Source organism: Strix aluco, chromosome 2, assembly GCF_031877795.1.
Source record: "Strix aluco isolate bStrAlu1 chromosome 2, bStrAlu1.hap1, whole genome shotgun sequence".
NCBI lineage: Eukaryota > Metazoa > Chordata > Aves > Strigiformes > Strigidae > Strix > Strix aluco.
This window is the reverse complement of record NC_133932.1, coordinates 24,618,905-24,635,369: the sequence shown is the minus strand read 5'-3', so window position 1 is coordinate 24,635,369 and position 16,465 is coordinate 24,618,905. Positions and strand designations below refer to the sequence as shown.

The 16,465-nt window shown below is 38.5% G+C and overlaps 1 protein-coding gene across 1 annotated transcript in view; it reads right to left on the bottom strand.

The window, feature by feature from the left end:
- The window catches only part of ROBO1 (roundabout guidance receptor 1), a 381,747-nt gene extending 368,153 nt beyond the window's left edge, over positions 1 to 13,594 (bottom strand). Inside the window, exon 1 of the mRNA XM_074816706.1 lies at positions 13,453 to 13,594. Coding sequence (XP_074672807.1) covers positions 13,453 to 13,594 — 142 coding nt within the window. The remainder of the gene's footprint in view (positions 1 to 13,452) is intronic.
- Between the last annotated feature and the right edge of the window lie 2,871 nt (positions 13,595 to 16,465).

Below are 16,465 nucleotides of genomic sequence, written 5' to 3'. Positions count from 1 at the left end.
TTGCAGTGCTTCACCCACTGACTTCAATGTAACACTTATGTAAAAATATTCCATTTATATGGAATATCCACTTTATTCCAAACTACAGGTTATTTCACAAGAGAGGCTCATTATCATCCAAGTCCCAGACCTATGTACTCTGTGTGCATATGTTGGAATCAGGCGGTTTCAGAAGAATCCAGAATAAATTTTTATTCCTATGATCTCATCTCGTAAAAGGATAAACAAAACCTGCTGATTCTGAGATTCTGAAAAGTAAATTCAGAAGAGGCTTTTATCTATTTCTTTAAAAAATTTCTTGCAAGAGAAAGACTTCAAACTTATCTTTAACCATACTGATAAATGACATTTAAAAATCTACTTTTTCTATTATTTGAGTGCTCTAACTTATCACTGAATATAATTAAGAAATGGTCCATACTTCACAGGACTGGACTCTCCACTATCTTGGTAGAAAAAAGAAGGAAACTACATTTCAAAAGCTACTAGAGGACTTAAGATGTTGTTCTAGTTGGACTCATGCCCTTAAGTCAGTTTTTAGCCATTTTTTGAAATCTTCCAATGAATAGTATTTATTGGATTCATTGCTCAAGTCAGTGGACTGTAGTTGGATGGGCATTGGATCAGTCTTACCATGAACAGATGTGTTGTAGCTAGAGGGAAATTAGTATAGGCAGCAAAAGATTGCAGTGAATCATAATTTCTCACTATATTCAGTTCAAGCTGTGTCCCGATGGATGTACAACACTTTCTAACACTGTGCTACCCTGCCAGCACCACTACAGAGCCTATCACAGGGACACAGTTTTAGGAATGCTAACTCAGCCATTTCAAACTGCATCACTTTGATACACTTGTCTGACTAAATACAGTCATCCCACTTTGATCAGGCTGCCAAAATAAATGTGTCATGACGCTTTTTCTTTATCTCGGTTCAGCTTCTGGACAGCAGATTTTAAGAGCATCTGCAACTACAAAAAGACCTTCACCTTTATACAAGGACATTTTCCAACCAAATAAGTAGAAAACTCATAAAGATGCCATCTGGGTATTACAAAAGAATTAATTATTCAGATTTTAAAACTAGCTGCATCCACTCTTGAGAGAACTTTTATACACCTATTAAGGAAGAGTATATTCTTTTTGGGTATTATATTTACAGTCACATGGGTTTAAAAAAAAAATCAGTTATCGTCTCTATTCTGTTCTCCTCTGAGCCCCTACTTTCTTGATAATATTTGTAGCTGTCTTGGTTTGGATATTCAGCATGTCGGCAAACACAAAAACACAGAGAGAAGCTAGCCTGACACACTCATGTGTATACCTGTGAATAAGCTATAATTATCTTATATTGAATTTATATATGAATTAATCAGTTTATAAGGCACTTAAACAACAGAAGTGTATTCTAATACATTTGTATGGCAAAAGCACATTCTTGTCAATAACAATAGGGCTCTAAACTCTAGGTTGTGATCAGGGAAGAAAGAGCAAACATCAATCTCAGTGATGTTTTTCTTTTTCTGGAAAGATAAAGCATCTGCATTCTGGAGTTTAAGGGCAGCCAAATAATCTTGCTATTCCTCACATCATGTAAGTACTAGTTTTTCAAGGAACATTTTTGGCCAAGAAAATAGTTACCTTCAGGTAGGTTAAGATCAACAAAGCTTTTTTGTTGTTGTTGTTAAAGTTCTTACATTACAGTATCACAGACTGGTTGAGGTTGGTAGGGACCTCTGGAGGTCATCTTGTCCAGTCCCCCTGCTCAAGCAGGGCCACCTAGAACTGGTTGCTCAAGACTATGTCCAGGTGACTTTTGAATATCTCCAAGAATGGAGATTCCACAACCTCTCTGGGCAGCCTGTGCCAGTGCTAAGTCATCCTCACAGTGAAAAAGTGTTTCCTGATGTTCAGAGGGAACCAGCTGTGTTTGAGTTTATGCCTATTGCCTTCGGTCCTGTCACTGGGCACCACTGAAAAGAGCCTGGCTCCATTCTCTTTGTACTCTCTCTTTAGGTATTTATATACAATGATGAGATCCCTGACTGTTATTATAAACTTCAGTGAACGTTTAACTCAATATTGTCTATTCTTAATAAGCTAAAAAAAGGCTCGCTATGTTGATATGCTGAAGTGAAGCCTAGATTATGACTGCCCAGCTGTTAGCAATGTGTTACAAGAAAAGATGCACACCGCCTTCACCTAAATAAACATTTCCTCTGAAAGTTCTTCACTTCGATATAAAGCCTTTCCTTTGGGATGATTATGCTGTTTGCCTGGCTTGTATACCCTTACAAGACCTTGAATTTTGAAGAACTTCCATCAGGGACTATCTGAAATCAAAACATTGAGATTATGGAGAATTTTTTTTTTTCCTCCAAATCTTCAATACATTCTTGCAAAGCCCCCAAAATGTGTGTGTGGGGAAAATGTTAAGTGTGATACCTGTATCAGCTCTGTTTTTAAATTATTGGGGCTTTTTTTTTTAGAAAGGCTTTATTTAATTTCTTGTTCTGTACTTTGATTGTTTTGATTATGTTATGGATATAATTTTATTAAGTAATTCATAATAAACCCAGATGTAGGAGTATTTACATTTATGCATATGAATTTTGCATAAAAATCCAGTTATCACATTGGTGATACTGTATGCTCAACAACTGAAAATCATGTTGACAACAATTTGTGTGCATATCGTGCCACAATATTCACACTATTCCCACAAATTCCTACGGTATCTTTCCCAAATAAACTTTCTTTCTATTTTATCCATTGCATAAGAAAGGAGGTCTGGAAGGTATAATTAAACAGCTACAATTTTGGAGGAAAAAATAAGCCCCAAGCCATTTTCAGCCTCCTGTGATATATTTGCTGTTAATTAAAAATGGTCTCTAAACTCTACATAGTACCTAAACATTGCACAGTAGTTTTTTACAGAGAAACAGGCATCTTCCTGCCCCACCAGACTTTTATGCTAAATTTGCCATTTGAGGTTTTGCAAGAAATCCAGAACACTAACATTGTAATCACTTGATCAGTGAGTTCATGATCCTTTCACCTTCCTTTTCCTTTCTTTTGTGCTTCCTGTCAAAGTTTACCATTCCCATTGATGTGAAGACTGCAATATTATCCATTTGTTTTTAAGCAAAATGAAGCAAATGATACTTTGCTATCCAAAAGTTGAAATCTACTGAAAAGGAGTTTGGTTTCCCTTGGACAATACTTACTTCTAACACTGTGCACTAATCCAGAAATGAGACAGAGAAATATATTCTGCTAAAGATTAGGCAGAAATAAGTACAGAATATTGTTTTTCAGTGGGTTTTGAGTAGGTAAGTTATGAATGTTTGAGTGGGCTGGTTACCCCATTCCAAGTTTAGCCATATTACAACTGTTCTTTGCCTGTTGGATATTCAGAAATTAACTATGAAATTAGGGGGAGTGAAAAACCCAAAGAAAACAGAATGAAGCAATTGCATTTTACTTTACAAGAACCATCTCATGGGAAGAAAAGGAAGAGTCTAGGAAGAAGCAGAGAATCTAGTCAAAAAGCTAGTGAAGCTTTGGAAGAGATTTTTTCATAATATTCATAGTTTGAAAAAATAAAATTAGGGTTTTGCCTGTATTTAGGAGTGCAAAATAATTTAGGATTTTCTGCAATAAAGAAAGCAGCAGTGAGTTTTAGTAGTAATTTTTCACTGCCTTTTAGGAAATATTGGACAGAAACCCTATAAGTAATATATTGTCCAGTAAAATGTAAATTGTACCACAGAAAAATGCCTCCTTTCTTATACAAGTGTCACTAAAAATCAATACAGTTCCTTCTAAAAAGCTCTCTACAATGTTTTAACGCTTGTAGGTGACGGTTCAACTTGTTATGGTTTATGGATAAGTAATGTACAAGAATCACACACATAAAGCACTGAAATAAATGTCTGGTAGTATTTCCAGAAGGATCTGATAAAAATAACTCTGAATCTTCTGATAGATGTTGTTTTTTTCTTTTTTTATTTAGTGTTGATGTATGAAGCTGTGATGCTGGGACAAGAGTTGCAATTATAAACAGTGCTAAAAGGAGAGATCAGTTTTGATGGGAAATCCTAATTTGATAGATTCTTTATTCTTTTTATATTCCCACGTATTGGGTTCAACACAGTCTCTCACAATATTCCTGTATCCAAGCAGAGACATTATGGTCTAGATGGGTGAAATATCAGATAAGTAAAAACATCTCAGAAGGTTAATGGGCTGGAGCCTACCTGGAGGACAGTAACAAGAAGAAGGACCGCCAGGCCTGTCTTGGGACCTGGCCTGCTTAAGATCTTTATCAGTGACCTGGAGGAGGTGAGGGAGGGCATGCTCATCATGTTTGCAGGCAAAACCAAACTGGACGAACCAGCCCACACGCCCCACAGCAGGGCTGGCACCTGGAGGGAGCCAGACTGGCTGGAGGAATGGGTCAACAGGAACCTAATGAAATTTAACAAGGACAAATGCAAAGTCCTGCTGTGGGAAGGAAGGAAGAACCCCCTGCCTCTACACAGGCTGGGGACTGCCAGGCTGGGGAGCAGCTCTGCTGGGAAGGCCCTGGGGCTCTGGGCTGGCAGCAAGCTCAGCCTGAGTCAGCAGCCTGCCCTGGCAGCAGAGGTGGCCACCAGCATCCTGGGCTGTATGAATGCATAGGTGGTAGATCAAGGAAAGGGATTATCTCCCTCTACTCAGCACTCATCTGGAGTACTGCATCCAGTTTTGGGCCTCCCAGTAGAAGACAGACACTGATAAACTGGGACGAGTTCAACAGAGGATCAATCAGGATGATCAGGGCTGGAACACTTGCCTGGGAGGCCGAGGGACCAGGGCTTGTTCGGCCCAGGGAAGAGGCAGTTACAGGGGGACCGAACAGCTACCTGCCCATACCGACAGGGAGCTCACTGAGGAGATGGAGACACGCTCTTCACAGTGGTCTGTGGCAGGGTGAGAGACAAGCATAAGTCAAAAAAAAAAAGAGGTTCAGAGTGAATATAAGGAGAAATTTTTTCCTTATGATGACAGTCAGGCAGTGGAGCAGGTTGCCCAGAGAGGCTGTGCCAGCTCCATCCTTGGAAGTTTTCAAGACCTGACTGAACAAGCCCTGAGCAGCCTAGTCTGATCTCACAGCTGACCCTCAAACTGACCCTTGTGCAGGAGGTTGGACTAGAGACCTCCAATGGTTGCTTCCAACCGGAATTATCCTGTAAATCCATGATCCTATATAGTAATTATTATGAAAAATGACCAGCGATGCTAATATCTGAATTATAAGACGTTACCTTTCAATGTTCTTCTTTTCGTATAATGCTCAAGAAATTGCAATATTTTAGACACAGTAAATGAATGCTGTCATCTATACAGTGCATTTCACTGCTATGCATTTAATGAGACCATGTGCATTACTAACTTCCTACTTCTTTAAATAAAACAAATTGTCTGATTAAATCAAAAGACTAACTGGATGAAGACGGGGAGTGATCTCCTCTTACCTTTCTCATCCTGTGATAATTCATACTCTTTTGACCTACTGGCAGAAATTTGCACTTCTGAACATCTTCACAAATTGCTTTGCATACTTAATTCACTGAACTGTCAGCAGTGTCTGAGAGTAATTTGCTCTGTCTTTACTCTTGCTAGCAGGCCCTCAGCAGAAAGCCTCTCATCAACTCCAGGGGTTCCTGTCTGTGACAGTCCAAATGGAAAAGAGAAAGTATAATATGCTGTGAACGCCTTTTGTTTTGATTTTACTTGTCTCATGATTAATTAGGAACACACGAACTCAAGATTAAAATGCTCATCCTGGGGAATCAAATCTATCACGCATAGCCTATCACAAATGTAAATCTTTGGAAAGGGGATTTCAAACTCTTGTCTGAAAACTGCTCTAGAATCTGCTACTGTAAAACATCCTAAATTTCTATCCTAAATTAACTAGGGCCCATTTTATGTCTGCTTATGTTTTTTTCAAGTAGTAACGTATGAGTAAAAGCTTAGAAACACCCATTATAAGAGCACACATTTTGAGCACTGTTTGAAGATAGGCTATTTACCAATAACCGGATTTCTTAAAGTTGTTAAGTCAATGTGCTCTGTAGCTAATTTTTTTCTATGTGTTCTCTCAGAACATAAGGCTGACAACAAATGCCAATCACATCCCCCTTTCATTAAGGCCTGTCAAAATAAGCTTTCTATTCCCTGATTATTTTAGTAGTTCTTCCTACACCTTCTCTAGCTCAAATTCATCTTCCTGAGATATAGTTGTTCAGAACAATCCCTAGTATCTCAGTTATATAGGGGCATACACTGCTACTAATGTCATTATTAGACAAATTCTTCAAACAATGTTTTGATTTTTTTTTTGGGGGGGGGGGGGGGGGGTAGGGGGAGGTGTCATTTTAAACTGGAAAACTCACTAAATGGCCAAGAAACATGGGACATTGATTTAAACAGGAATCAGTGGCAAAGCTCTAACACAATAAATAGAAGAGGAGATTTTCTATAAACTTTTTCATAAAAACTGTCAGTAAAAGATTTATGTGAGTGGGAGTATCTGTGCTCCAATATTGCTACTATATGTTTTAATTAAATTATTATTGCCTGAACATCGCTACAATTGACAGGCAATTCTATTGATTCATGCTATGTTTACATCTATATTTTAATACATATTTAAAAAAAAAAAATCCTCAGTATCTGTGTCAGAAGAATGCTTGCAAAGAGAAGCACTAAACTGAAAGGACCTTTCTGGCAGTTTAGGTTGACATGGGGAACAGAGAGATTGCTGACAGACAAGAGCAGGGGATTTTTTTTTTTTTTTTTTTTTCCAAATAAGCATAACAGTATCCATCTGTTCCTGGATTTAGAGTGCAGATGTACTCTAAGAAGTAACTTTGTAAAATTGGTATCACGGGGCTCTGTGTTCATTCTCCCAGTGACTCAAGAGCACGCTTGCTCAGTTGGCAAGTTTTAAAAAAGACTATGAAAATGGTCTTAACTGCTAGCTTTGCATGTATCCCGAGATGTAAAAGTCAAGCAGAATTCTACTGTATATTACCCCTAGTAATAAGGATTCTGTAACTGCAATTAAATTAATGTTGCTGCTATCTAATCTAGTGATTCATTCAGCTCTGTCAGAAATCTATTGGTTCTGCAGTGCCAACAAGTGTTTGTTTTTCTCTGCAGCTTGTTGGACATGATGAACTCAGTGCAATATGAGACATGCCGATAGCTTACTTTGAATCCTTGTACGGAAACAAGATCTTTGTTTCGTTCAGACATCGCTACCTACCTGCTTCACATCTGAAATTACAACCCAAAATATCCAAACTCTACAACGTACATCTTCATTCACCACTGTCTGCATCCCATTAACCAAATTCTGCTTTAATTCCATGTGTTTTTTCCCAATATTGTTCATTCTTTCCAACTAATCCTTAAATAATAATTTAGAAGGAATGTTAAATAAAAGAGCAACTATTTCTTTACAACATTCTTATTGCCATCCTGTTGTATATCATAGCTTTTTCTCCTCTCACCTCTTCTCCTCAGCCACAGAATCTGTATGTGCATTTACTACCTCTACTAATCTGTCAGAAAAGAAATGGCTGAAAAATACTCCATTTCTCACAGGATAAGCATTACTGTAGATTTCCACCTCTGATGTCAAAGAAGTCTTAGAAGTATTTTCTTTAATGTGTTTTGAGAACTACCACTTTTCAAAACAAGCACTCTATAATACATAGGATAACCCATGTAAAATTACTAGAATAATAGAAAAAGAAATGTCTCAGAAACAGCCATGTAATGAAGAGAGATTTCCCCTTCATTTCTTGAAAGGCATACCACGGGCAGTCTGTCTTTTTTGACACAGGACAAGTAGTGATCCACTATGAACAATTCTCCTGATCACATAAGAACATAGTAGTAAAAAAGAAAGGTAATGAGAGATGGGATCCCTTGTCATACAAAATAACATCACCGCAATGATTTCGTGATTAAAATCGGGGGAAAAAAATAATCGACAGCTATCTTTGAGTCACAAGTGGGAACCACAGGATTTCTTGGCATACTGGAAGAGTCTTTTGAGAAAACTATGAATGAAAAAGTTTATTTGGAAAGATTCCCTTAAAAAGCCATGAATATACTTAATGAGAAGTGGTGATCCTTGTCTGCAAATGTTTGACTATATAGTGTTAATTTAACAAGCCATCATTCTGGTCTCTGTAACACAAGCAATACTCTGTGATCTGTTAAATGATCCCCGATATTTATGTCACAGTTGATTTAACAGGAAATGTGCTACTTCCTGGAATATAATGCATGTGCACACTTCAACAACAGAGCACAATGCAATCTTAGAGATTATTCTGCAGCCACTGATTATGTGGAAAATAACTGAGGCTCATACTTGACGCTTACTGCCCTTGCACTATTTTGGGGAGGAAAAAAGAAGCACATGAGCTAAGAGTGAAGAGTTACTTTACTTATCAGGCTGGCAAACCACATATGAAATCTGATGTGGAAATACTAATTACTCTTTTCCTGAAAATCTGCTCTAACAGGTAAATATTAAACAGAAAAGTATGTTTAGTAGGATAAAACTGTCTTGACTAAAACTATGCTCTTTGTCAGGTTTCCTCACTCCCTGCTGCAGGGTTGTGGCTCTCAAAGCTCCTTGGGCACTAGGGGACATCATTCAGCACATCATCTGCTCCATTTGACCACTAACCACAAGCTCTTCTCTTAGAAGTCCTGATGTTATTTAAAGTCCATCCTTCTATGAGCTTTTTTCCAAATTCTCCACCTCCCGAGTTCCTCCAGTATCTTATTTGCAACCTGGTGTAGCGGAAGGTGTCCCTGCCCATGGCAGGGGGGTTGGAACTAGATGACCTTTAAGGTCCCTTCCAACCCAAACCATTCTATGATCTATGATTTTCCATATTTCTCCTCTGATATACAGTGGGAGCTCTCCTAGCTCTTTTTTCTCACTTTCCTTCCTTTTCTGTTTGTCCCTGTACTTATCTTCAGGGCTTTAATGAAAAAAATAATATGGATAACTTAAGGGTTTCATAGCACTCCAAAATAACTGTCCAAACAATAGCCTTTGTCTGACATCTCCACAGCCTAAACTTGACGAAGAACTGAATTCCTACATGAATCTTCCATTCCCCTGCCTTCCTTTGGTGATCAGAAAAGATTTCATTAATATTCTCTGGGCACACTCCTATCATCTAGTTCTGCTTTCAGAACTTTGATCCAAACTGATGGAGAGGTGGGATTACTTGCAATCATTTTTAGGTATCTACATTACTGTTAGTCACTTGAAGTTCCCTTAAAGTCTGTAGAAAGGGAAACAGGCATAGGTATAGAGCATATCAGAAAACTACTTTTGATGTCTTCCCTAGGGCAAATTAAATACAACACAAACTATCTAAATCATATGCTTTTATCCTATTGAATGTCACTGTGACCTGGCCTGTTCTTTATACACATAGTTAAAATAGTAATTTAAATTTTTAGTATTACACATCTTAACTATGCAATTATTTTCCAATCTGGCCTTGACAGAGTAGAATTGGTCTTCTGTGAAGATGTAGACAAGATAATCTTCCTCACTCATTTCTTTAAACTGACAGAGTTATAGTTAAAAGTTTTGGGGTTTTTTTAACCTTAAATTCTTTGCTGAATCAATCCAGATATATCTACAATCTTTAATATGCTACCTATGTGGTCACATCAGCTTTTAGATGTTTTTTATTCTTAACATTTCTCTCATATCAAATATGAGAGAGAAAACCTTCCTATAAGCTCCTTCAGTCTAACATCAATGTCATGCATCTGGAACAATCCTCAGCAACTGAACTACCTTTTTTGACTTGTTATATATCCAGCCCTTATTTATTTACATTACAAATACTTTCCAGAAGTGATCATCTTTAATATAGATGTGTATACAGCCTCTCCATTTGGGTCTACAGTTAATAGCTAATAATAATTATTTTGATAATAAAAACCCGATGAGTGCAACAATCTATTGGATACCCCATTAATATATTGATTATGGAGACAAAAAAATCTAGTTTGGTCCTGTAACATACCAAGGATCATGAAAAGTCAAATACAAGTTCATCATTTTCCCATAATAGCGGTCTTAAAATATAACAACAACTTCAATCTTTATCTGAAATAGCTTGGGCTAGCAACTCCTCTCTCCCCCTGAAACCGATGTGTTTCCTGTTTGGTACGAAGTTACTTCTCAAAGCAAGTGTTCACATCCACAGTGAAGACAACAGAATCTAATGGAATAGATTTAAAGTGGATTTTAGGAGAGAACACACTGAAACACCCTCTAGGAGTCATGTACCTCCACTTAAGAACAGTATGAAACAGCTGCATATATTAATCCTGAAAAACATATATGGAAAGAAAAATATGTAGGAAAAATAATAATCTTTAACCCTGAAATTTCCCATACTAGCAAATGCTTTCCTTATTTACCTTGCAGCTAAACTTATATGGAACTGAAAGGAAGATGTGTCCCACAGATGTATTACTGCTCTTAGTGTGAGTAAAAATTTATGATCCTACTGTATGACAGCAGTTATTAGCTTGCTTGGTTTTGTCCACTCAGACACCACCTGAAGATAAACACAGGATTAAAAAATAAACTATTGATTTTTTTGCCCATGGATTCAGACATCGTAGACTTTATCTGAGTGATTTTGGGAATGAGTCAGAGAATTTTCTGTACAAACAAGCTTCTGGAATGGTTTTCTTTTGGAGAATGAAATTCTATAGGTAAGAGATAATAAAAAATGATCTAAGAATACTTCTATAAAATCCAGGAACTCCATATTAGGCCCACATAAATGGGCCCATAAGTTAGAAAAAAAATGTAACTTTACCTATAAGATTGTATTACAGTTAATGTTATTTTTAAAAAATCCTTACTGATTACTATAGAAACCTGTTGGATTAATTTTAATAACTACCTCAGGGCTTTTCCATATAAACCAAGGTATACACATAGTGCTACTGATTAGTATTACATAGAGGAGAAAAAATACTGGATCATTAAATCTTTAAACATGAAAAATTTGGTCTTTCCTTCATTCAGTGCTCATTCAAATAGTGGCAGAAAAAAATCCAACTAAACAAAACCAGCCATCTTCTCAGTTTTCATTTTTGTTCAGCTTGTGTTTGCTTCTAACTTGATCCTGACTTCTCTGCTTGCTTGGAAAACATCTATTAAAATAAAGCCCGGAGTTACGATCCGGAGCCTCTGGGGAACTAGATAAGGGTTTGATTTTGTCAGTCTTCCCAAATGACCCCACATGTCTCTGAGAGGCAGGTGAAACAGCTGCAATACCCCACAGAGGCCTGTCCTTGGACGCAACGCCCCGATGCACGTGTGCGCCATGATACCAAGGGTCCTCATAGGTGGACAGACGCAGAAGGGTCTGTGCTCTGCTTGGGAAGCCATCCCACAATCCCACACTCAGGAGGGAGCTACTGTCTTAAACACTGCCTCATATGCCTTAAATACTGCCCTGAAAGGCAGGGGCAAAGTCTCTGCTGCGGAGCAGCACTGCCTGCAGCCCTTGCACCCTCTGCCTGCCATCACCCACCCGGCACGCTTGCCATGGGGGGTCCTGCGCCAAGCCTCCAGCCTCTCTCCAAAACACACCACCAGGAAAAGGTGATGGTGTCTCTCCCTGAATTCTTACCCCCCACTACTCCTGTAGCTAAGGGGGCTTATGGAGGGCACGTGCAGGGCCCCCTCTCCCACCTCCGTGGGCAGATGTGAGGCTGTCACGAGAATCTGCCTGTCAGGCACCAACCCCAGGCCAGGGAGGGGCGAGGGGGTTGGAGGGGAACTGGTTGCTCCTCTCTAGGTAAAATTAAGCAACTTTATTAATAATAGAGTCTGACTCGTGGTCCCAAGTAAATTAGTGGCTGTTTAAACACAAGACCCAAGGATCACCACTCCCAGACCTGTTTTCTAAAAGCAAAAATCCAACTTAGAGTAAGTTCAAAACAGCATTCTTTAAGCTATATTAATTTTCATTTTCTCAGTATGATGATCCCATATGCATCAGGGAGAGTAGATGTGCCAAACTCAGAGCATAGGTTCAAAATTTAGAAAAAAAATCAATAGAAATATTCAGAAGATAGAAAAGTCTAAATAATCCACATGCAGCGGGGTTCACACTAAGAAGGCATCTATCTTCTTGACTGAGGGGAAATTTATATTGCTTTGCTTTTTTACCTTTCAAAAAAAAAGTATTTTAAACTGGAATAAAATTATGTGTCAAGGTTTTAAACCACATGCAGGGATGATTGCGAGGGGTAGGCGATGAAAGCTGCAATCATTGTAAGTGGTGTATAACAGACTTGAAGTTTTATGAATGGACAAGAAATTAATCCCTCTCTGTTACACTTGCCTCTCCTCTTCTTGTATCCTGTAAGACTGTCTTAGTTATGAATATCTGATTCACAGACTTGTTAATAACTTGACTGTATGCAGTTTTACACAATGTGAGCAGTAGTAGCACTAGTAACCCATCAATAAAGTATTTCAAGAACATCTTCCCGTTAAATGTCCAACTCATTCTCCCTCCTTCCCTTCCCAAAAGCTGCTACCACCAGAAGAATTAACACTTACCTTTACAACCTAGAAGTTATTTAGATCCACTGTACTGGACCACCAGTAGCTCATGAAAACCCTAGGCTCAGGGAGTCTGTAGCTGAGCCCAGGCTATGGTTGGTGGCGTTACCTCTGGAGCTGGGTATCATTTCAGTGTGCACAGGAGCCACAGAATTAGGTCCCTCAGAGATCACTGCTGCAACACACCGTATGGTGCTGCTTGTCCGTGGCTTTTTTTATTTGGCCTAGAGACAAATTTCTCTAGTTTATGCAAAGCAGAAGTCAATGAAACAGATTGTTCTCCAATCACACTTTAGTTTCATCTGGATTTTTTTTCCCTGCTGCATTATATTTTTACTTTTGTTTATAACGGAAACAAAGCAAAAAAAGCCAAAAAACCAACAAGATAAACATATGGAAAATTCCTTGCCTTTGGTATTTGGAAAAACTTCTCTGAGATGATATATTGCCTCATGCACTAATATATGCAGTTTGAAGGAAAATAATGTGTGCAGTGTTTCAAAAACAGAAAATTACTTTAAACATTTCAGTAAATTAAATGTATTAACACACACAAAAAGACAGTAATCTTGGTTAGTTAAAAGGCAAAACAATATTTCCCAACAGTACTAACAATGTTGAACTTCGAGGGTGATGGTGAAAGATAGCCAGTTGGCAAAGATGATTAAGAAACCATGTACAGGTGGTAATGGCAGAGGTAGGTGGAAAGTATCAGAAGTAGGCAGTCAGGAATATTTTGGAAAGATGCACTCTACCTGTGTAGCCCAGCGAATTGTCACCATTATCAGAGGTGGGGAGTGGTGTCCCGCTGTCGTTCCCCCTCTCTAGGTCTTCGGAGTCTGTCGGAAACAACACCAGAGCTGCTGATGGGGTCACAGGAGTAACAGTAGTTGCCATTTCGATCACAACACGTCCAGACACAATTAAATCCACACATGACAGCCAGAGCCACAGTGCCAACACACGGCACACTTTGTCCTTCCCCTGCCTGCATGGTGGCACCCAGTGAAAGGTGTCCGGGAGCATTGCCTGGGGTCCCCAAAATGCTGCCTGTTGTCCCTCTCTGCCCACTCCACGCCTCGCTCTGCAGCCCGCCAGGCACGGTGGCCACCCTGCCAACCAGCCAGCACAGGCTGTGGCGAGCATATGGGGATGGGAAGGCAGGGGAGCTGCTAGCATTGCTAATTTTCCACCTTATTGTTAATCAAAGCTATTGACTGTGATCACTCCCCATCATCGCTTCATCTCCTGGCAATTACAGTCTCAGGGGACTTCACCTCTTTGTGGGGAGGAGGAGGGGGGATGACTGTGTCTTGGCAAGCACGGGGGGGCTGCTCTACCTCTTCTGGAAGATGGAGCAGGGGAAAGGAGTAGACCCCCTCTACTGTGAAAAGGCAACAGTTTAGCATCATGAGTAAGATGCATTTTTTGACTTGAAAGATGCTTGCAAGGAAACACTCAATTTTAATGTCATGTAAAAAAAAAAAAAAAGGAAAAAAGCAAGGCAGCTGGCCAGCTAAAGACATAAATGAACATGTGCTTTAAGACCCCAAGATAAATTGCTGATCAAAACACCACAAAGCACTGTGAAGATAACTCATAATAATGAACTAAATAATTCAAAGCAAAAAATAAAATAAAAATCCCAGTGGCTCTGAAAACAAAACAGCACAACCCAAAGGAATTTGTTGTCAATATCACTAGATCTTTTTACTCTTGTCTGTACAGCTTACTGCAAAACTGTTTATTAAACTTAAATTCTATTTTTAATTTACTTTTGATAGTGCACTGTCCCACAGATAACACCTAAAAAGAAATATTCATATTTTGTTTAGAAAAAACTGCAAGAAGCAAATCTCTTTGCAAGAATATCACTACCACAACAATAGGCTGCTTATTTCTTTTTCCCGTTGACAGGTGTCAGATAATTTATTAATCATTGTAAAGGCCCTGAATATGAAATATATGTTTTGCTCCTTCACACAGAGACATATTCTGGATTTCTATAATGACTGAAAGTAACTGTTCCTTTTCAATAAAATGCACATGCTGCTAAAAATCATTCTGAAGTTTCACAAAACACCAAAAGCAACTATGTATGAAATTAAACTAGAAAAAAACATAAGTGGATATTTTTTCTGGATGCTTAATTTTGCTAGCTCTGTCAATCTAATTTTTAAAATGTCATGCCAAACATTCACATTCTCCTTTTTTTTTTTTTTAAAAACAATCTTATAGAGACAGCATCCTTACAAATTGAAATCTTTTTAATGAATTACAAAAATTACAAAATCAAAAAGAAAACCAAAATCCTCAAGACCAGTTCACTTAAGGGGACTTACTGGAAAAAAGATTTCTTTAAAAACATCAATTAAAGAATTGGTAGCATGCCTTTTAAAATACTGTTGTACAAATTAAGAAAATAAAAGACCAAACAACAAAAAACAACCAAACACCAAGATGGTGATTCATCTCGGTAGATGAAAAAAGTGAAATATGTTCATTTATTGGTCCATTCATCTTTGCTGGCTCACTAACGCCAACATCACGTACATCTTTAAAATCTGCTCTGAAATGGCTGTAGAGTGACTGGATCAACATTCTGCTTCTCCAGATTGCTCACTTATTTGCATTCAAGGGTTGATTGGGTCAGAGTTTTAAATTACAGCAGTAAAGGACAGAAGGACGGGACTTTTTATTAAATTAAAAGATAGAGGCTGTGCCTACTTTTTTTAGGGCAAATGTTTGTAATTGACCACAGAAAGCTCAGGACAAGATTTCAAGCAATGAACCTGCTGATCATAATTTTGAAAAATTGATTGCCTTCTAGGAGATTTAACCACACGCTACTCAAAATGATGAAGAAGGAAGAAGATGCAGTGAAAGCTACTGGAGTGTTCCACGTGTCAGTGTAATGTCTGACATCATGTGCAAAATATAATTGCATAATGAATTGATCTTTTTTACCCAAGATACTCCCTCAGACATGGCATTCCCAGCAACGGGCCACCCTCCTCGTAACACCTCACAAAACAACCAATGCTAATACCCTTTAGTGAGGCTCACTAAGGAGTTTAAATAGGAGCAGTCTCCATTTCAGAAATGCTGTGCATTCAATACAGCCAACAGGACATGAGAGCAGCAGCTTTAAAAACTAGGCTGCAACTACTTGCAGCCATATAGGCATGAAAATCTTGGCTTCAATCACTCCTGACGGAAATGAGGGGATTAGTCTCTTTTTCACACTACTGATAGTTACATATCTGTTAGTGACAATGCACTTGTTATTTACAATCCAAAACCACACAGACATTATTCACTCTCTCCTTCTTTGGGAAATTCTACTTTTCCACCTGATATCGAACATAGTATTCAACTAACGTTAAATTATGGTCTCTGGCTGGAAATTACTTTCACTAACGATGATCGCTGAAGTTCAGTTCTTGCTGTGAGTGAATTCTACCCATTTCACTGAACGGTAAGTCTGTGCCCAAGTCCTACATTTCAGGCTGTGGCCCCCTGCACTGGGCTGAATTTAATTTCAGCTCTGTCGCAAGATCCAGCTTTGCCTTTGCTTGGGAGTCCCTGTTAAAAGTTAAAAGAAACAAGTACTATTGACTTAAACGGCATGAGACTGCTGTGAAGGCGCTCTTGAATGGGTGATAAAGGGCCTGAATGTTAAGACATAACGTATGTCTTCTGACTACCATGCTGTAGGATAAGGCAATTTTCCACTTGGCTTTATTAAACATAATGAATGATTTTACA